This window comes from Thermothelomyces heterothallicus (assembly GCF_042370625.1).
Source record: "Thermothelomyces heterothallicus CBS 202.75 unplaced genomic scaffold P884_scaffold_21, whole genome shotgun sequence".
Taxonomy (NCBI): domain Eukaryota; kingdom Fungi; phylum Ascomycota; class Sordariomycetes; order Sordariales; family Chaetomiaceae; genus Thermothelomyces; species Thermothelomyces heterothallicus.
In genome coordinates, this window is record NW_027192582.1 from 59,495 (window position 1) to 73,917 (window position 14,423).

The 14,423-nt window shown below is 57.9% G+C and overlaps 5 protein-coding genes across 5 annotated transcripts; 3 read left to right on the forward strand and 2 right to left on the reverse strand.

The window, feature by feature from the left end:
- Positions 1–500: 500 nt before the first annotated feature.
- P884DRAFT_262376 (uncharacterized protein) lies at positions 501–1,626 on the forward strand. The gene has a single exon (XM_069441653.1). It carries the CDS (start codon positions 680–682, stop codon positions 1,406–1,408), a length of 729 nt encoding a protein of 242 aa, XP_069295427.1. The 5' UTR covers positions 501–679; the 3' UTR covers positions 1,409–1,626.
- Positions 1,627–1,862: 236 nt separating this feature from the next.
- P884DRAFT_247773 (uncharacterized protein) lies at positions 1,863–3,977 on the reverse strand (the record flags this gene model as incomplete). Its single annotated transcript, XM_069440517.1, has 3 exons — positions 3,230–3,977; positions 1,998–2,551; positions 1,863–1,928 (listed from the first exon to the last, which is right to left on the reverse strand). The coding sequence occupies exons 1-3, from the start codon at positions 3,510–3,512 to the stop codon at positions 1,863–1,865; spliced, it is 903 nt and encodes a 300-aa protein (XP_069295428.1). The 5' UTR covers positions 3,513–3,977.
- A 1,883-nt stretch (positions 3,978–5,860) lies between these two features.
- P884DRAFT_206664 (centromere protein Chl4/mis15/CENP-N) lies at positions 5,861–7,555 on the forward strand (the record flags this gene model as incomplete). The annotated part of the gene is made up of 2 exons (XM_069438734.1): positions 5,861–7,174; positions 7,334–7,555. The coding sequence occupies 2 exons, from the start codon at positions 5,861–5,863 to the stop codon at positions 7,553–7,555; spliced, it is 1,536 nt and encodes a 511-aa protein (XP_069295429.1).
- A 488-nt stretch (positions 7,556–8,043) lies between these two features.
- P884DRAFT_279354 (uncharacterized protein) lies at positions 8,044–9,554 on the reverse strand (the record flags this gene model as incomplete). The annotated part of the gene is made up of 3 exons (XM_069443298.1): positions 8,044–9,152; positions 9,242–9,419; positions 9,486–9,554. 3 exons carry the CDS (start codon positions 9,552–9,554, stop codon positions 8,044–8,046), a joined length of 1,356 nt encoding a protein of 451 aa, XP_069295430.1.
- A 794-nt stretch (positions 9,555–10,348) lies between these two features.
- P884DRAFT_247784 (ribonucleotide reductase) lies at positions 10,349–13,814 on the forward strand. The gene is made up of 4 exons (XM_069440518.1): positions 10,349–10,518; positions 10,572–10,729; positions 10,810–13,324; positions 13,387–13,814. The coding sequence occupies exons 1-4, from the start codon at positions 10,500–10,502 to the stop codon at positions 13,428–13,430; spliced, it is 2,736 nt and encodes a 911-aa protein (XP_069295431.1). The 5' UTR covers positions 10,349–10,499; the 3' UTR covers positions 13,431–13,814.
- The last annotated feature ends 609 nt before the right edge of the window (positions 13,815–14,423 follow it).

Below are 14,423 nucleotides of genomic sequence, written 5' to 3' on the forward strand. Positions count from 1 at the left end.
GATGAGACACGGTAGCCCAGGATTGCAGTCACGACGCCAGACATAGGCCAAACTGCAAGCGCTGAACAAATTCACTTCTCGGTTGAGTTCATGACGATCCAAGCGCGGATTCTTCCCTCGGCAGGCAGCTTCTTGCATCGAATGTTGTGTTGTGCTTGCCTCTCGCCATTGTGCCAAGAACTCAGGGGTTCCTTCCTGTGTTGGTATTCGATCACTGAGGCTTGGCGTTGAGCTCAGACCAGCTGCTGGCCAGTCTCACCGAACCACACCGGCTTCACCACCACACCGAGAGCAAACGGGCTAGTTCTAGATGTTTCTAGTCAGGGCAGGTTGGAAGGACAAAGTCGGGCTCGGATTTGAGATCTCATCCAACAATTCCTGTCTTGAGGGAGCAGATCTCTTGACATCCAACACCAACGTTCTCACGATTTCTCGCCTGCTCATAGCGCGTTAGAGGGGTACAAGCCCCAGTTTGAATCGTCTTTATATCATCGATTTTGCTTTATCCGTGCCCGCTTCGTTTCACAACACTCGAAACAAAAAAAAGGTCAGCAACACTTCCATCTCGGCGAACTCACGTCGCATCGACATCCTCCCACGAACGGTCGGAGCGGTAAAGCCGGTTTTCTTTTTCATTCGTCTCTCTTCAGGGCAGGCAACCCCCGGCCTGCGGCGTCCGATGCTCATTCGCTTCCCAGCAGCAGCCAGAGTCCAGGCCTGCTGGAGACCCTCGCTCACCATCGCCCGAGCCCTTCACGAGTGCAGCGGCGGCATCGTCCCTGTAGTAGTACCCCCACGGGCGGCGTGCACTCGCACACGGCTCCGCCAGCAGCCGGCTGTCCAAGCCATCATCCCTACCCGCACGATGAGCAGCAACGGTTTCAGCTCAGCAGCAGCCGCGGCTAGCCCCGCACCGGCGGCGAGCACGCCACCGGTCCCCGGCAGCTCACCATCGCAGCCAGCCTCTGCCGGCCCGTCCGGCCCAGGGGGTGCAGCACCCGCGCCTCCACAAGCCCGTGCCGAAACCCAACCCACGGTTGAGGACGACACCGCCAGCACCTCGCCCAACTGCAACGCCAAGGAGAACGGTCAGCAGGAGGAGGAGCAGGGCACCACCACCGACGCGCCCAAGCCCCTGCCCGCCCTTCCCTCCCCGGAATCCGCCTCAGGGGAGGGAGGCGACGGGGTCCGGACAGTGCACGTCAACGGGCAGCCCATCGCGCTCGACGCGCTGGGGCCTATGGTGGTCAACCAGGATGGAACCATCTCGCGCATCGCCAACTGGCCTGAGATGACCGAGATCGAGCGGGAGAACACGCTCCGGATCCTGTGCAAGCGCAACCAGCTGAGGTTGGGCAACTTGAGGGCCGGACGGCCTGCTGATGCTCCGCAGGAAGGGTCATCCTAGAGCTGGCTTTCTAGTAGTGCGATTACAATGAACCGTGATGACGGGTAGCCTTTTTTCCCCTCCCTCTTTGTCATGCAATTTTTTTGGCCATGGGTTGAACAACTAGAAAGTGGAAGGGAACAATGAAGAAGCGGCAAATATGTAGGTAGTCAGCTAAGGAAGGAAGAAGAGGTATTGTTTAGAGTAGGGAGTAGAAACGCAATCCCACAGAATCCATGCCGTTGACAGCTACGCCTCGATTTGGAGTGTTGTGTATATTCCGGTCGTGTATATTCAGTCCCAAGCACAAAAATCACCCAAGCACGCAACGCCCCAGCCCGCCCACTGCCATTGAAACGCAAATCGTCCCTTCCAGTCGAGCAACTGCCCTTCCGCTGCACCGGCCACGCAAACGCCTCTCCAGGACCCATGACGGGTCGTATGTGTACCATGATACATCCCTAAGGCCTCTCGTTCAGTCCTTCTTGGGCTGATTGCTTGCGACCGAAATGCTGTCCTTGGTGGTGTCCTTGGAGCTCTCCTTGGAGCCGTCCTTGGAGTTCTCCTTGGAAGTCTCCTTGGACTCCTCCTTGGCGTTCTCCTGCGCCACCAACTCCTTCAACAGCCTCTCGAGGATCTCCTCTCGCCCGCCGTGCTTCTCCGTCACCAGGCCCTTGAGCCATTTGTTCTCCGTCTCGAGCGCCGAGATGCGGCCCTCGAGCATCGTCACCTTCTCCGCCATCTCCTTGGCGCTCTTCTCGAGCGCCTGCTCGCGCTGCTTCTTCTTGATGCGGAACCGCGCGCTAGCCGCTGTATTGCGCCGCCGCTTGTCCTCCTCGGCCGCCAGCCGAGATGCTTCCTCGAAGCTCAGCACGCGGCCATTGGGAGCGTGCGTATGTCCGCTAATCGACTCAGCCTTGCGTTTTTGGCCACCACCTCCGACGATCGCGGCGCCTGCAGGCGACGGTGCTACATACCCTGTTGGCTGCTGGTGGTGCTGGTGATGCGGGACTTGGCCGGGATACGCCGTCTGGGGGTTCGGCTGGATGGGCTGCAGGTGGTTCCCTAACGTCTCAGGGAACGCCGGGACCGTCGGCGAGTTGAAGGTGGTGCTGCTGTAGTCCCCGAAAGTGAAGTCGCCTGGAGACATTGTGCCATGGTCAGCTGGCGGAACAAGGAAAAAAAAACACGACAACTGACGGCTAAACCGGTCTGGTAACGGCCAAGACTATTTCAAGGTCCACGGCAGCGCCGCGGGCGGGAGAGACGGAGTCCGGGGATCTTGAGGCGCTGCTCAGGCCGTCCATTGTCGATGCTCATGGTCGATGGTGCAATCGCCCCCAGGTCACGAGAAATGGCACCATCCTCGGCAGCGACGATCATTTGCCAGCTGCCTTTTAGGCGGGCCCGGAGACCTGTACCCCCCAACACAAACACACATCTGCCAGCTTCCAATCATGGCCTGGCTCGAAACTTGGGGGCCACCAAAAAGAGCGGGGTGAAAGGAAGATTCCCCGATTCGAGATAAAGGACCCAACGCTCTTTGGTTCACCACCTACACCCTTCCTATTGCAGTGATGCCGAAGGTGTTGATCTCATGTGCTGCCGTGCCACACTACAGCGACGCACTTGCTCGCTGCGTCCGGGGGCTGCAATGGCCGACAAAAATCCCAGTTCCTCGAATAGGTTCGGGGGAGGGAAAGTCAAGTAGGAACGATTTATGGGGGTTTCAAGAGAGAAGGCACAAGGTCGCGCAGCCGAAAAAGAACAGAGATTCTGAATTAAAAGAGAAAAAAGATAAGAAGGAAGGAAGGAAGAAAGAAAGAAAGAAAGAAAACCAACCTGAAATTGGGAAATCGTAGCTCGCTGGGAAGTCACCTATGATCGAATCGGTCGGCGTCACATCTTCGGTCGGCGACTGTACAACCGTTGGCTTGGCGGGGGGAGCCTGGTAGTCTGTGTGCTGGCCGGTTTCGAAGTCGAAGAATTGTGTGTTGGTGAAGAGAGCAAGATCCTTCTCGAGATCTTCGTCCGTAAACGTCTCCTCCACCGTCGGGCCCTGCACGTTGAGGTTGCGCAGGTACTGGGAGACGTTGACCCTGCTGCCCGTGCCGTAAGACGACATTGTTCCTCCGATGAGCGCTCCGTCGAGGCTGGCACGCCCGTATCGAATCCCGAGATCGAAGCTGCTTTTCGTGAAGCTGGGTGTCGAGGTCGTCGAGGTTGGGAACCCGCGGATAATGTGGGATTTCTTCCTTTGCGATTGTCGGCGGACCCCGCTTAGCAGCCTTTGTTGCGCCCGAGGTTAAGACTCGGCTTGGAGTTCGGCAGGTCGGGATACCGGCGGAAAAACGACACGAAAGACAGCAAACCACCGTGGTCTGGGACGGTTTGCGAAGCGATGTCTGCTGGTGATGGCGTCGGAGTCCTGGGAGCACTCGTCCAGGGAGAAAACTAGGTGAGGAAATGGACAATTCAAATTGAATATCGGTTGGCCGGAACGGAAGGGTTTCAGAGCGTGGGAGGTGCGCCTGCCGCAGGAGCGCGAACCGATGCCCGGAATTAGTCAGAAGCACACCGGATCCCACGCTCTCGGTCTTTTCTCAAAATTGCCCCTCCACAACCCACACAGCGCGTGGCAAGATCCGCCAATAGCCAATCGGAACAGGAAATCATCCCACCGGCCTTTTTTCAATCGCCAACCCGCGTTACTCAATTGACAGCTTGTTTCGGGGACAGCCACGGCCTCGAGCGTATCTTTCCAAGAAGCGCACGTGCACACAGCCAGATCTTTGTATTTGAAGCGGACACTGGAATCGTTGGCGTTCTCATTCTGGCGCAGAAGTTGACTCCCCTCAAGCAGGCGTCCTCGTCTGATGCAACAAGTTCAGCCTCGTGGGGACGAGTCGCCGCGTCGTGGGCACCCTTTGGCCAGCCACAGCCCCAGGCTGTGAATTAGCGAGTGGGATAACTAGCGCCTTGTCCAGGGCAAAGTTCTGATGCGATGCAACGGGCCGGAATTTCCAGGAAAGGGATAACCATTGGCAGGCAGCGCCGACCTCGGCAGGACCCGCCTTCTTCCGACAACACTACGCACAAGGAACTGTTTGCCGCCAGCAGGGTGGCCAGTCCCGCACAAGAATAGTCGCATCGCCGTTGAGAAGACGTGGCTTTCGCATGCTGTGCTTGCTTTTGATTGGGGTATGTCAAGTGATTGCAAGTGTCGCCGCGTGGTGCCTGGGCGAGCCGGCTAGGGGATGAACGGCTCGGAAGGGTGCCCAAAAATACGCCCATTGAAATCAAACCCCTCTTTCTGGGAAAAGCGGAAAGTGTGTGGGGGGCAAGGAGGCCGGTACGTGGGGTTAACGTTAAGTTGGAATCGAGATTTTGCGAGGGGCCACTCCATCATTTGCTTACTTGAGCGGCCGGCACTACGGAATGGAACAACCGCAGTAGCGTAAGCGACTTGGTACCGGGCTAAAAAAAAAAGACACCACCCTCCGATTCCAAGCTGGCAGCTTCACAGGACTACTACGAATAGTGCTGCTACTTATTAACTATCATCTCTCTTCTTCCCCAGCATCAGATATCTCAGAACATATCCGTTCTCGTTCTTTCTTTTTCCTTTCAAAGTTGTAGCTCGGCTACTGCTCCTTCAAATACAACCCGCATCTGCTCCGTACCGAGTCCATCACTCTATCCGTCGTTTCGCTGTCGACCTTGAGCTCGTAAAGGCGTGATTAAGTACGTGGATTGCCTCCAATAAGGACCCTAGCTTTTTAGGTCATACGACGCTGCACATAAAGCCGTCTGTTCGAAGTACTCTACATCACGGAATATGCTCTCTGTGTCGGACCACAGTCTGGTTACCTGACAGCGGCCTCTATTCTCGCGCAATGAGCCGCTCGGTCTCGGCCACAGGCACCTACGGCCTCGCATGGCACGGTATTTGGCAGGTGAACTTGGGGCAAGATCCCACTGCAAGGCCCCGTTGCGAAGAAGCGCTACTACGGCCAATTGTCGCCTGCCCATGGTCGTGATTTGGACCCGGGAAGGCACAGTGGGGAGCGCAAGCCTGATGATCGGGATTGATGACGAAGGAAGGAGAATTAAAGAGTCCGTGCACCATGGAATAGCGCTATGATTACAGACGAGAAACTTGAGCAAGTGATCCGTACGGAGTATGAATTACTAAGGTACCTTGGCTATGTTGTCGGTAAACCGTACAGTACGGATTACGGAACAGGCTTGGCGTGCCCCCCGCCGCGTCAAGGCAGGACTCGTGTGCAGTTATTCCGTACACAGTACACAGTACGGATACCAACATCATTCGCAGCAGAGCGCGACTCATTCGTGCCGCCACAACACAACAGGAAACCGTACCCGAATGAATCCAAGCTAAACAATCACCGGGTGTCAATGTACCCATTCCGAGGGCAGCTCTGCCCCCTGCTAGTAGTGTGACCAACATCAATGGCGCGCATCTCTGTCCCAACAACAGCGCATTTGCCCTCGACACTGCGCGTCGACTCGACCAACCCGGCCGCAGCAAGGATCCTCGGCCGCCTCTCGCGGTCCTCTCTCATCTCAGTTGCCCTTGACTGGCTGGATGAGGCCAATCTGCCCCAAGCTCTGCCGTACCTGCGCCACGACGACGGGGATGAAGATGAAGATGGCGATGAGGAGGACGACTTCTACCCCCCGGCACGCTCTGCCGAAGAGCTGCGGGACATGTACAACTCCCTGCTGAAGCGCAAGGGCTCAAAAAGGGAGGTCCTCGACCGCATCACCGAGGGAGACTGGCGGCACGGCCTGACCCTGTATCAGCTAGCCATGGCCGACCTGCAATATCTCTACGACCACCCGACCTCTCAGAAATGGTCCGCCTACCGCATCGTGCCCCTCAAGCCGCCGCGCGACCCGGACGTTGAGGAACCGCCTCAAGTCGACAGGCAGTCTCTCACCATCCCGCGCTTTCACCCCTCCACCTTCCTCAGGACGCTGCAGACCCAGGTCCTCCCCGACGTCAAAGCCCACTACAACTTTGACACCCACAAGTCCCTCCCCCTCCTGATCCTGCGCATCTTCATCCTCGACTCACCTTACAACACCAACCAGGCCGTGCAGCAGACCACCACCACCACCACCATCAAGACCGCCGCTTTCGATTCCTCCCGAACAGTGTATATCGCCTTTCCTGACGCCTCTCCCCACCTCTTCATCTCCAGGCCCCAAACCACCAGCAGCAGCCCCAGTCCCAGCGCAGGCGGCGCCGGCGCCGGCGGAGAATCCCGGTCCCTGCGCAACCTCCTCGTCGAGGGCATCCCCAAGGCCCTGTCGCGGCCCCTCCAACGCCAGCGCTTCACCCTGCAGTCCACCTCGCTCGTCACGCGCAACCTGGCCGAGCTGGTCGAGCGCCGCGGCAGCGGGCGCACCAACTTCGCCGGCGGCGGCTGGAGCATCTACGCGGAGGGCGGAGAGGGGCGGGGGGCCAGGGGCAACAACAGGGAGACGCCGCTGGACCTGGTCCTCCCCAGCCCGCCGCTCTCGGAGCGGGACGAGGACGGCCTTGGGGGCGAGGATGATCCCCAGGAAGGGAAGAGAAGTGGGGGAGAGAAGAGGGCTGCGCCGCTTCCGGTCGTGCTGACGGCGGAGGAGAGGAGGGAGGAGAGGGCCGCGAAACGGGCGAGGCTCGTCGCGAGGGCGCGGTTCGGGAGGACGGCGATGATGGGGGATGGGAAGGGGGTGGAGAGGGTGGATGTGGTGATTGAGGACCCGTTTCCGGAGGTCGCCGCGAGACGGCGGGATGGAGGCCCGGCTGATGGGGAGGGTGCTGCCGCTGTGGGAAGGCGGCGGGGGAATGGGGGGGAAAGAAGTCGGGCTGATGCGGCCTCCAAGGGAGGGAAGAGGGTCGATGACGCAGATGGGAATGTGCAGCCGGAGGAGGAAGAGGAAGAGGAGCAGGAGGAGGGAGGTGCTCAGGGGTGGCGCCCACACGTCAGGCTGACCTTCCATGGTTCGCACGTGTTCGCCGGCATCAGACAGCTGGTCGAGTGTGGCATCATTGACGGCGAGCGCATGCCAGGGTGGATGACGGGCGAGGAAGGCGTGACAATAGGCGCGGTCAGGAACGGGAGGATACGAGGGCACAAGGGATCCGGCGTCTAAGAGGCTGTCTGCAGGTCGGAAGTCGTGGATGGATCAGGCTTTGTTTCTGGCTACTTCATTATGTATATGTATGCGCATGAACGAACCCATGACAACTCAATGTTTGCCTCCATACATACATACGCGCCCGCGAGCACGAAGAGGCGCACCTACTTCCACGTTGGCTTACCTACCTGCCAATTTGCGAGGGCGCTTAACCGGACGGAGTTCCACCCATGTTCACATGCAGCTGATGTTTCCTTTGCGGGAAAGCCAATTTCTGTAGTGCTCCTCGGCCGAGGTAAGGATAGTTCTCTCGTTTACTTTATAACCCATAACGCGGGCGGGAGTGGCGTTGTGTCTGACGGTTCGAGATGCGACCTACTTCGAGATGCACATACATGCTGCTTCTGGGAACGTCTCGTCAGATATGGACCATCTGAGGGCGTCTTTTGTGTATCTGCCGAAGGGATATGAGGAACAAATTGTCTAACGGAAATGCGCAGTGTCTATGAGTCTAGCCCGAACACCTTGACCGTATTAGCCCACGCTGCCTCGCACACCTCCTCTAGTGAGACGCCCTTGATGCCCGCCACGATCTTGGCTACTCGCTCGATGGTACACGGCTCGTTGCGGCCCTTGACCATGGCGCCCTCCTCCCACTTCTCCTTCTTGACCACCTTGTACCGCTCTGGAACCTCGGGCTCTTTCTTCTGGTTCTTCTTTCCTTGTTGTTGTTGTTGTTGTTGTTGTTGTTGCTGCTGCTGCTGCTGCTTCTTTGGTTTCTGCTTCCTCTCCGGCTGCTCAACGTTCTCTTGCCCTTCGGAGGAATTTGTAGAATTGTTCGCCGCCGCCGCCGCAGCCGGCGCCGCAGCCGGCGCAGCAACCTCGGCCTCCTCCGCAGCAATGGCCTCGGAAGCGGCCTTGGCCTTGGCCTCCCACTCGACAAGGTACTTCCATCCCTCGTGACTCGGCCTGACCTCGCACCACGGGCCGTCCGTCTCGATCATCAGCCGGGACAGGTCGACCTCCCGCACAACCTCGCAGTTCTCGGCCGTCTTGAAGCTGCACCCGTTGATGCCGATGTACAGGCCCAGGTCCATGAGCTCGCGCATCTCGTCGACCGTGCCCGTGAAGCTGTGCACCACGCCGCCCTTCTCGAGGCGCTCCAGGCGCGGACCGAAGGCTTCCTTGAGCAGGCGGACGAAGTCGGCATGGGCGGCGCGCGAGTGGAGAAACAGGGGGAGCTGCGGCGTGAGGGAGGCAGCCAGGGCGAGCTGGGCGGCGAAGGAGTGGAGTTGCACTTCTTTGGAGCAGTAGTGCAGGCGGTCGTAGTCGAGGCCGAACTCGCCAAAGGCGACGAGCCCCGGAGACGACGAGGACGTGTTGTTGCGGGCTTGGGTGATGAAGTCGCTCAAGTCGGCAATGATCTTGGCGCTGCGCTCGTGGTCGACGCCCTCGCCGTCAGGTATGGGCTTTGACGGGTCCGGGTCGCAGGCGGGTGTGTGTTCGTCCTCCTCGCCTTCGCTCTGGCTCTCATCGTGGTGCTTGTGGTGGGAAGGGCTGAAGATGGAACTGCTGCAGGGGTGGATGCCGGCAGTTGAGAAGACGGTGCCCGCTGTAAACGCCAAGGGAGGAGCGTCAGTCCGTCCGGCCATCCGGGATTTGTTTGGGTGAGTATATTTCGTAGGGAATAATAATACTCACGGAATTCCTTGGCGAGTTTGAGTGCGTCTCTCGAGCTCTTGAACGACGAGCCGGTCACAATGAGTTTGGTACACCCGACCTCGACGGCCCTCCCCACGACCGCCTTCAGATCATCAGGATGTCTCTGTTTACCATGATAGCGGCCCCTGAAGATGGGGTCTGCCAAGTTGATGCCAATCTACGAGACCAAGATGGAGTATTAGTAGGACTCCCATGAGAGGGGAGAGGAGGAAGACGGTCTCACATCAATGTATCTCGGCGTATAAGCCGTGGCTGGTGTGCCGCTCGCTTGTTGCATGCTGATTCTGGCCATTCTGGCAGTTGCAGATTGTTGGGGCACTGCTCCGAAAGTTGATAGGCTCGCAAGAGTGTTCCGCAGCACTGAAACGGACGGCTTCAGTCTCATAGTCTGTCAAAACGGCCTGTTCAATGAAGCATTTCGTCTGTGCCTTTCATATATGTCTCCTTGTTGGCGGCCGGGGTCTTGACTCAGAGCCGTCCTCATTCCTCGTTTCAGAGGTGCCGTTCCTCGCCGAGCCTGGAGTCCTCTAGTGTAGGCGGAAGCAATGCTTGGCATTTAAGAGCACACGAATCCGCTGTGTGACTCGCTGCGGAGGCGTTGTTGCCAAGGCGGCAGGGTCCTCACGCCGCCCAACCCCACTGTCAAACACGCATGGCGGTTACATAAGCTGGCCATCGCATTTGTAACCCGACTCTGAGAGCAAAGCGGAGGAATATGGGGCCTTCGTCTCGGCCGACTGAACAGTAATTGTCATTTGAGCAATACAGGCAGGTTGACGGAAGAGTACCACCTTTCCTTCCCCAAATGTTCCCCGGAGTTGCGCGCTGCTGCCTGAAGGTTCAGGGTCCCGCAGCTGTTGTTGGTGGGGCATGATAGCATAGCGTTTGGCCGGTGGAAGCTGTTTGTTTAATGGGCGGGCTGCGGCGACGCGCCAAAAAACTGGCAGCAACGCGTCCGACGCGGTCCACACAGCCCACGACTTAAAAGAGTGCAGAGCAGGGCGTGTTTTCATCTCTTCCACATCCTCCACAAACATCACCCAACCATCGTACGCGGAGGACGGTCTCAACCCGGGCTCCTCCTTTTTTTTTTTTCCATCTTTGATCAAAATCTACCACACGCATAAGCAGTCAAGCAGCTGCATCAGTCGGTGTTGGACGCTCATCATCCTCTCACACTCCCTTGCCTCTTCTTCTTCTTCCATCACTCCCTCCACACCCCGACAGATTCGACGCCATGTACGTCAGGAAGCGCGGTATGTCTGCACCCGATTGCCTTCAAAGTACGACGGATACTGACTTCGCGTAGATGGGCGCCAGGAGCGCGTCCAGTTCGACAAGATCACAGCTCGCGTCTCGCGTCTGTGCTATGGTCTTGACATGGACCATGTCGACCCGGTCGCCATCACCCAGAAGGTTATCTCTGGCGTCTATGGCGGCGTCACAACGGCGCAGCTCGATGATTTGGTTAGCTTCCCCAATCCCGCAATTTTTTTTTTTTTTTTTTTTTTTTTTTGGCTCTGCGAGTTAACCTCTGCCCCTCCCAGGCTGCTGAGACCGCTGCCTACATGACAGTCACCCATCCCGACTATGCCATTCTGGCCGCTCGGATCGCCGTTTCCAACCTCCACAAGCAAACAAAAAAGCAATGGTCCTCCGTCGTGAGCGACCTCTACCACTACGTGAACCCCAAGAACGGCAAGCCGTCACCCATGATTGCCAAGGAGACATACGAGTGCGTCATGCGGCACAAGGATGAGTTCGACTCGGCCATTGTATATGACCGTGATTTCAACTACCAATACTTCGGCTTCAAGACCTTGGAGCGCTCATACCTCCTGAAGCTCGACGGCAAGATTGTCGAGCGCCCCCAGCACATGATCATGCGTGTTGCTGTCGGCATTTGGGGAGACAATGTCGAGCGTGTCATTGAGACATACAACCTCATGTCCAACAAGTTCTTCACGCATGCTTCCCCCACCCTCTTCAATGCCGGAACTCCCCAGGCCCAGCTCTCTTCGTGCTTCCTGGTCGACATGAAGGATGACAGCATCGAGGGTATCTATGACACCCTCAAGACCTGCGCTATGATCTCCAAGATGGCGGGCGGCATTGGCCTGAATATCCACCGCATCCGCGCGACTGGGTCATACATTGCCGGTACCAACGGCACCTCCAACGGCATCATTCCCATGCTCCGCGTCTTTAACAACACTGCTCGCTATGTTGATCAGGGTGGCAACAAGCGCCCGGGCGCCTTTGCCGTCTACCTCGAGCCCTGGCATGCCGATGTCTTCGAGTTCCTGGACCTCCGCAAGAACCACGGCAAGGAGGAAGTCCGTGCCCGTGATCTCTTCTTGGCCCTCTGGATCCCGGATCTCTTCATGAAGCGTGTCGAGAAGAACGGCGAGTGGACGCTCATGTGCCCCAACGAGTGCCCGGGTCTTGCCGACTGCTACGGCGAGGAGTTCGAGGCTCTGTATGAGAGATACGAGAGGGAGGGCCGCGGCCGTAGAACCGTCAGGGCCCAGAAGCTGTGGTATGCCATCCTCGAGGCGCAGACCGAGACCGGCAACCCCTTCATGCTGTACAAGGACCACTGCAACCGTAAGAGCAACCAGAAGAACCTCGGTACCATTCGCAGCTCCAACCTCTGCACCGAGATCATCGAGTATTCCGCCCCCGACGAGGTCGCCGTTTGCAACCTGGCTTCGCTGGCTCTTCCCCAGTTCGTTGACTACAACGAGGGAGTATATGACTTCAAGAAGCTGCACGAAGTCACCCAGGTTGTCGTTCGCAACCTGAACAGGATCATCGACATCAACCATTACCCGGTGAAGGAGGCTTACAACAGCAACATGCGCCACCGCCCCATCGGCGTCGGTGTCCAGGGCCTGGCGGATGCCTTCCTGGCGCTTCGCATGCCTTTCGAGTCGCCCGAGGCTCGCGAGCTCAACAAGCAGATCTTCGAGACCATCTACCATGCCGCTCTTACCGCCTCGTGCGACCTGGCCAAGGAGCAGGGCCCCTACTCGACCTACGAAGGATCCCCCGTGTCCCAGGGTATCCTTCAGTACGACATGTGGAACGTCAAGCCGAGCGATCTCTGGGATTGGGATGCACTCAAGGCCAAGATCAAGGAGCATGGTGTCCGAAACAGCTTGCTCGTCGCTCCCATGCCAACCGCCTCCACGTCTCAGATCCTGGGCAACAATGAGTGCTTCGAGCCCTACACGTCCAACATCTACCAGCGCCGTGTGCTGGCCGGCGAGTTCCAGGTTGTCAACCCTTGGCTTCTGAAGGACCTTGTCGACATGGGTCTCTGGTCCGACAACATGAAGAACCGCATCATCGCCGAGGGCGGTTCCATCCAGAACATTCCCAACATCCCGGCCGACATCAAGGCCCTCTACAAGACCGTTTGGGAGATTTCCCAGCGCACCATCGTCCAGATGGCTGCCGATCGCGGAGCTTTCATCGATCAGTCCCAGTCGCTCAACATCCACATGCGCGAGCCGACCATGGGCAAGATCACCAGCATGCACTTCACTGGCTGGAAGCTGGGCCTCAAGACCGGCATGTACTACCTGCGCACTCAGGCTGCTGCGCAGCCCATCCAGTTCACCGTCGACCAGGAGGCGCTCCGCGTTCAGGATACCGCCGTCAGCAAGACACCGGGGCTGAAGAAGCGCGGCCCTCTGGTCCCCAGCTACATGTCGTCGCCCACCGCAGTGCCGCGTCCCATGGCGTTGACCAGTAAGGAGAGCACGCCAAACGGCACCGCTAACGGCAGCGTCGCCACGCCCACCACTCCCCCTCCTCCCCTGACGCCAGTTAAGGACACCAAGCCTCGCGTCCTCGCTTCGCCGTCAAAGCCGCCTGCCTTCAAGGCCGACATCGACGAGGGCGACAGCCCCAAGACACTGCCTACCGAACCCGCTGACAAGCCCAAGACGGAGGACATCGGGTCGCCAGCGCTCGAGTCCAAGAAGGATGCCGAGGACAACGAGGACGAAAGCAAGGAGCGCGAGATGGATATCTACTCTGAGGCGGTTCTTGCTTGTGAGTTCATCATCCGCCAATACATCTGATCTGACAGTTATACTGATTGAAACGCTATACAGGCAGCATCGAGAACCCCGAGGCCTGCGTGATGTGCAGCGGTTAGGTCTAATGGCCTGACGTTGGATGAGGCATGTGGCGATGTGGTGTGATGATGAGATCAGGATTCGGCATGGTTGGGCTTCTTCTTTTTCGGTCTTCGGTTCGCAGGGAATTTCACAGGTATACATGCGGGCACCCGAACGTCGTGGGCCGTCTACTGCGTGGACGGGCGACAAAGGGTACACACATATGGCGGGAAAGCAAGGGCATCAATCTCATACGATGGCTAGGCTTTCCTCCGGGCGGGTGTTAGATCATGGGTTCTCTTTTCTTGTCTAGTAATTTCAGATATGTTCTAGATGCACCATCAGAGCAACGAGCAGCGCTTGCGCGCGCAGCCATTGTTTAGTTCTTGGGCCGGAGTTTTACTGTCTATCCATACCGTTACCTATAACATCGGTCTCACAGATGACGCTCGTGATGATGAGGCAGCTTTGCAGCGGCGACAGCAGTTTGGAAAAGGGGAAGACATATATGATGGTGCGCGCCGCCCAGCTCTCGACTCTGCCGTCGCACTCGTACAACTTAAGCCTGGCTCTCAGGTTGTTAGCGGGTAACATGGCCATGCTCTACAACCTCGCCTATCCCCATCCACGCCACTGCATAAATTCGTATTCAGTTCGCAAGGGCTGCAGGAGCGATGGGGTTATTGCATGGCATGCCAATGTCAGTACGCAGCTCGCAGACCATGGCATATGCAGGCGTGTATACTAGGCATTTTCCATGTACTCTGCAGGCTGGCGTTGCGCTGAGTTTTGCTAACTTCTTACCGACCCGAGCAAGATGGCACAAGACGTTTCTTGACCTGCTTCAACTGACCAGAGATGGCTTTGACCGCACTCATGACTGAATGACGTGCAGGGTCTGGTCGCCGCTGTGGTGCGAACGAACGGAAAGCCTTGGCAGGGGGGTTGGTGTCGCGACCCGGTGCCTTGATTTCCATCGTCACGTAGCTGAATGGGTATACAACTCGGGCATCTGGGCATGAGGATGGAGC

What these genes read in the sequence shown, in the direction of transcription:
- P884DRAFT_262376 (XM_069441653.1), top strand. Translation starts at nt 680, where the DNA reads ATGCTCATTCGCTTCCCAGCAGCAGCCAGAGTCCAGGCCTGCTGGAGA.
- P884DRAFT_247784 (XM_069440518.1), top strand. An exon ending in CGGCGCAGCTCGATGATTTG is followed by an intron (nt 10,730 to 10,809) that starts GTTAGCTTCCCC and finishes TGCCCCTCCCAG; the next exon opens with GCTGCTGAGACCGCTGCCTA. An exon ending in CTCTGAGGCGGTTCTTGCTT is followed by an intron (nt 13,325 to 13,386) that starts GTGAGTTCATCA and finishes AACGCTATACAG; the next exon opens with GCAGCATCGAGAACCCCGAG.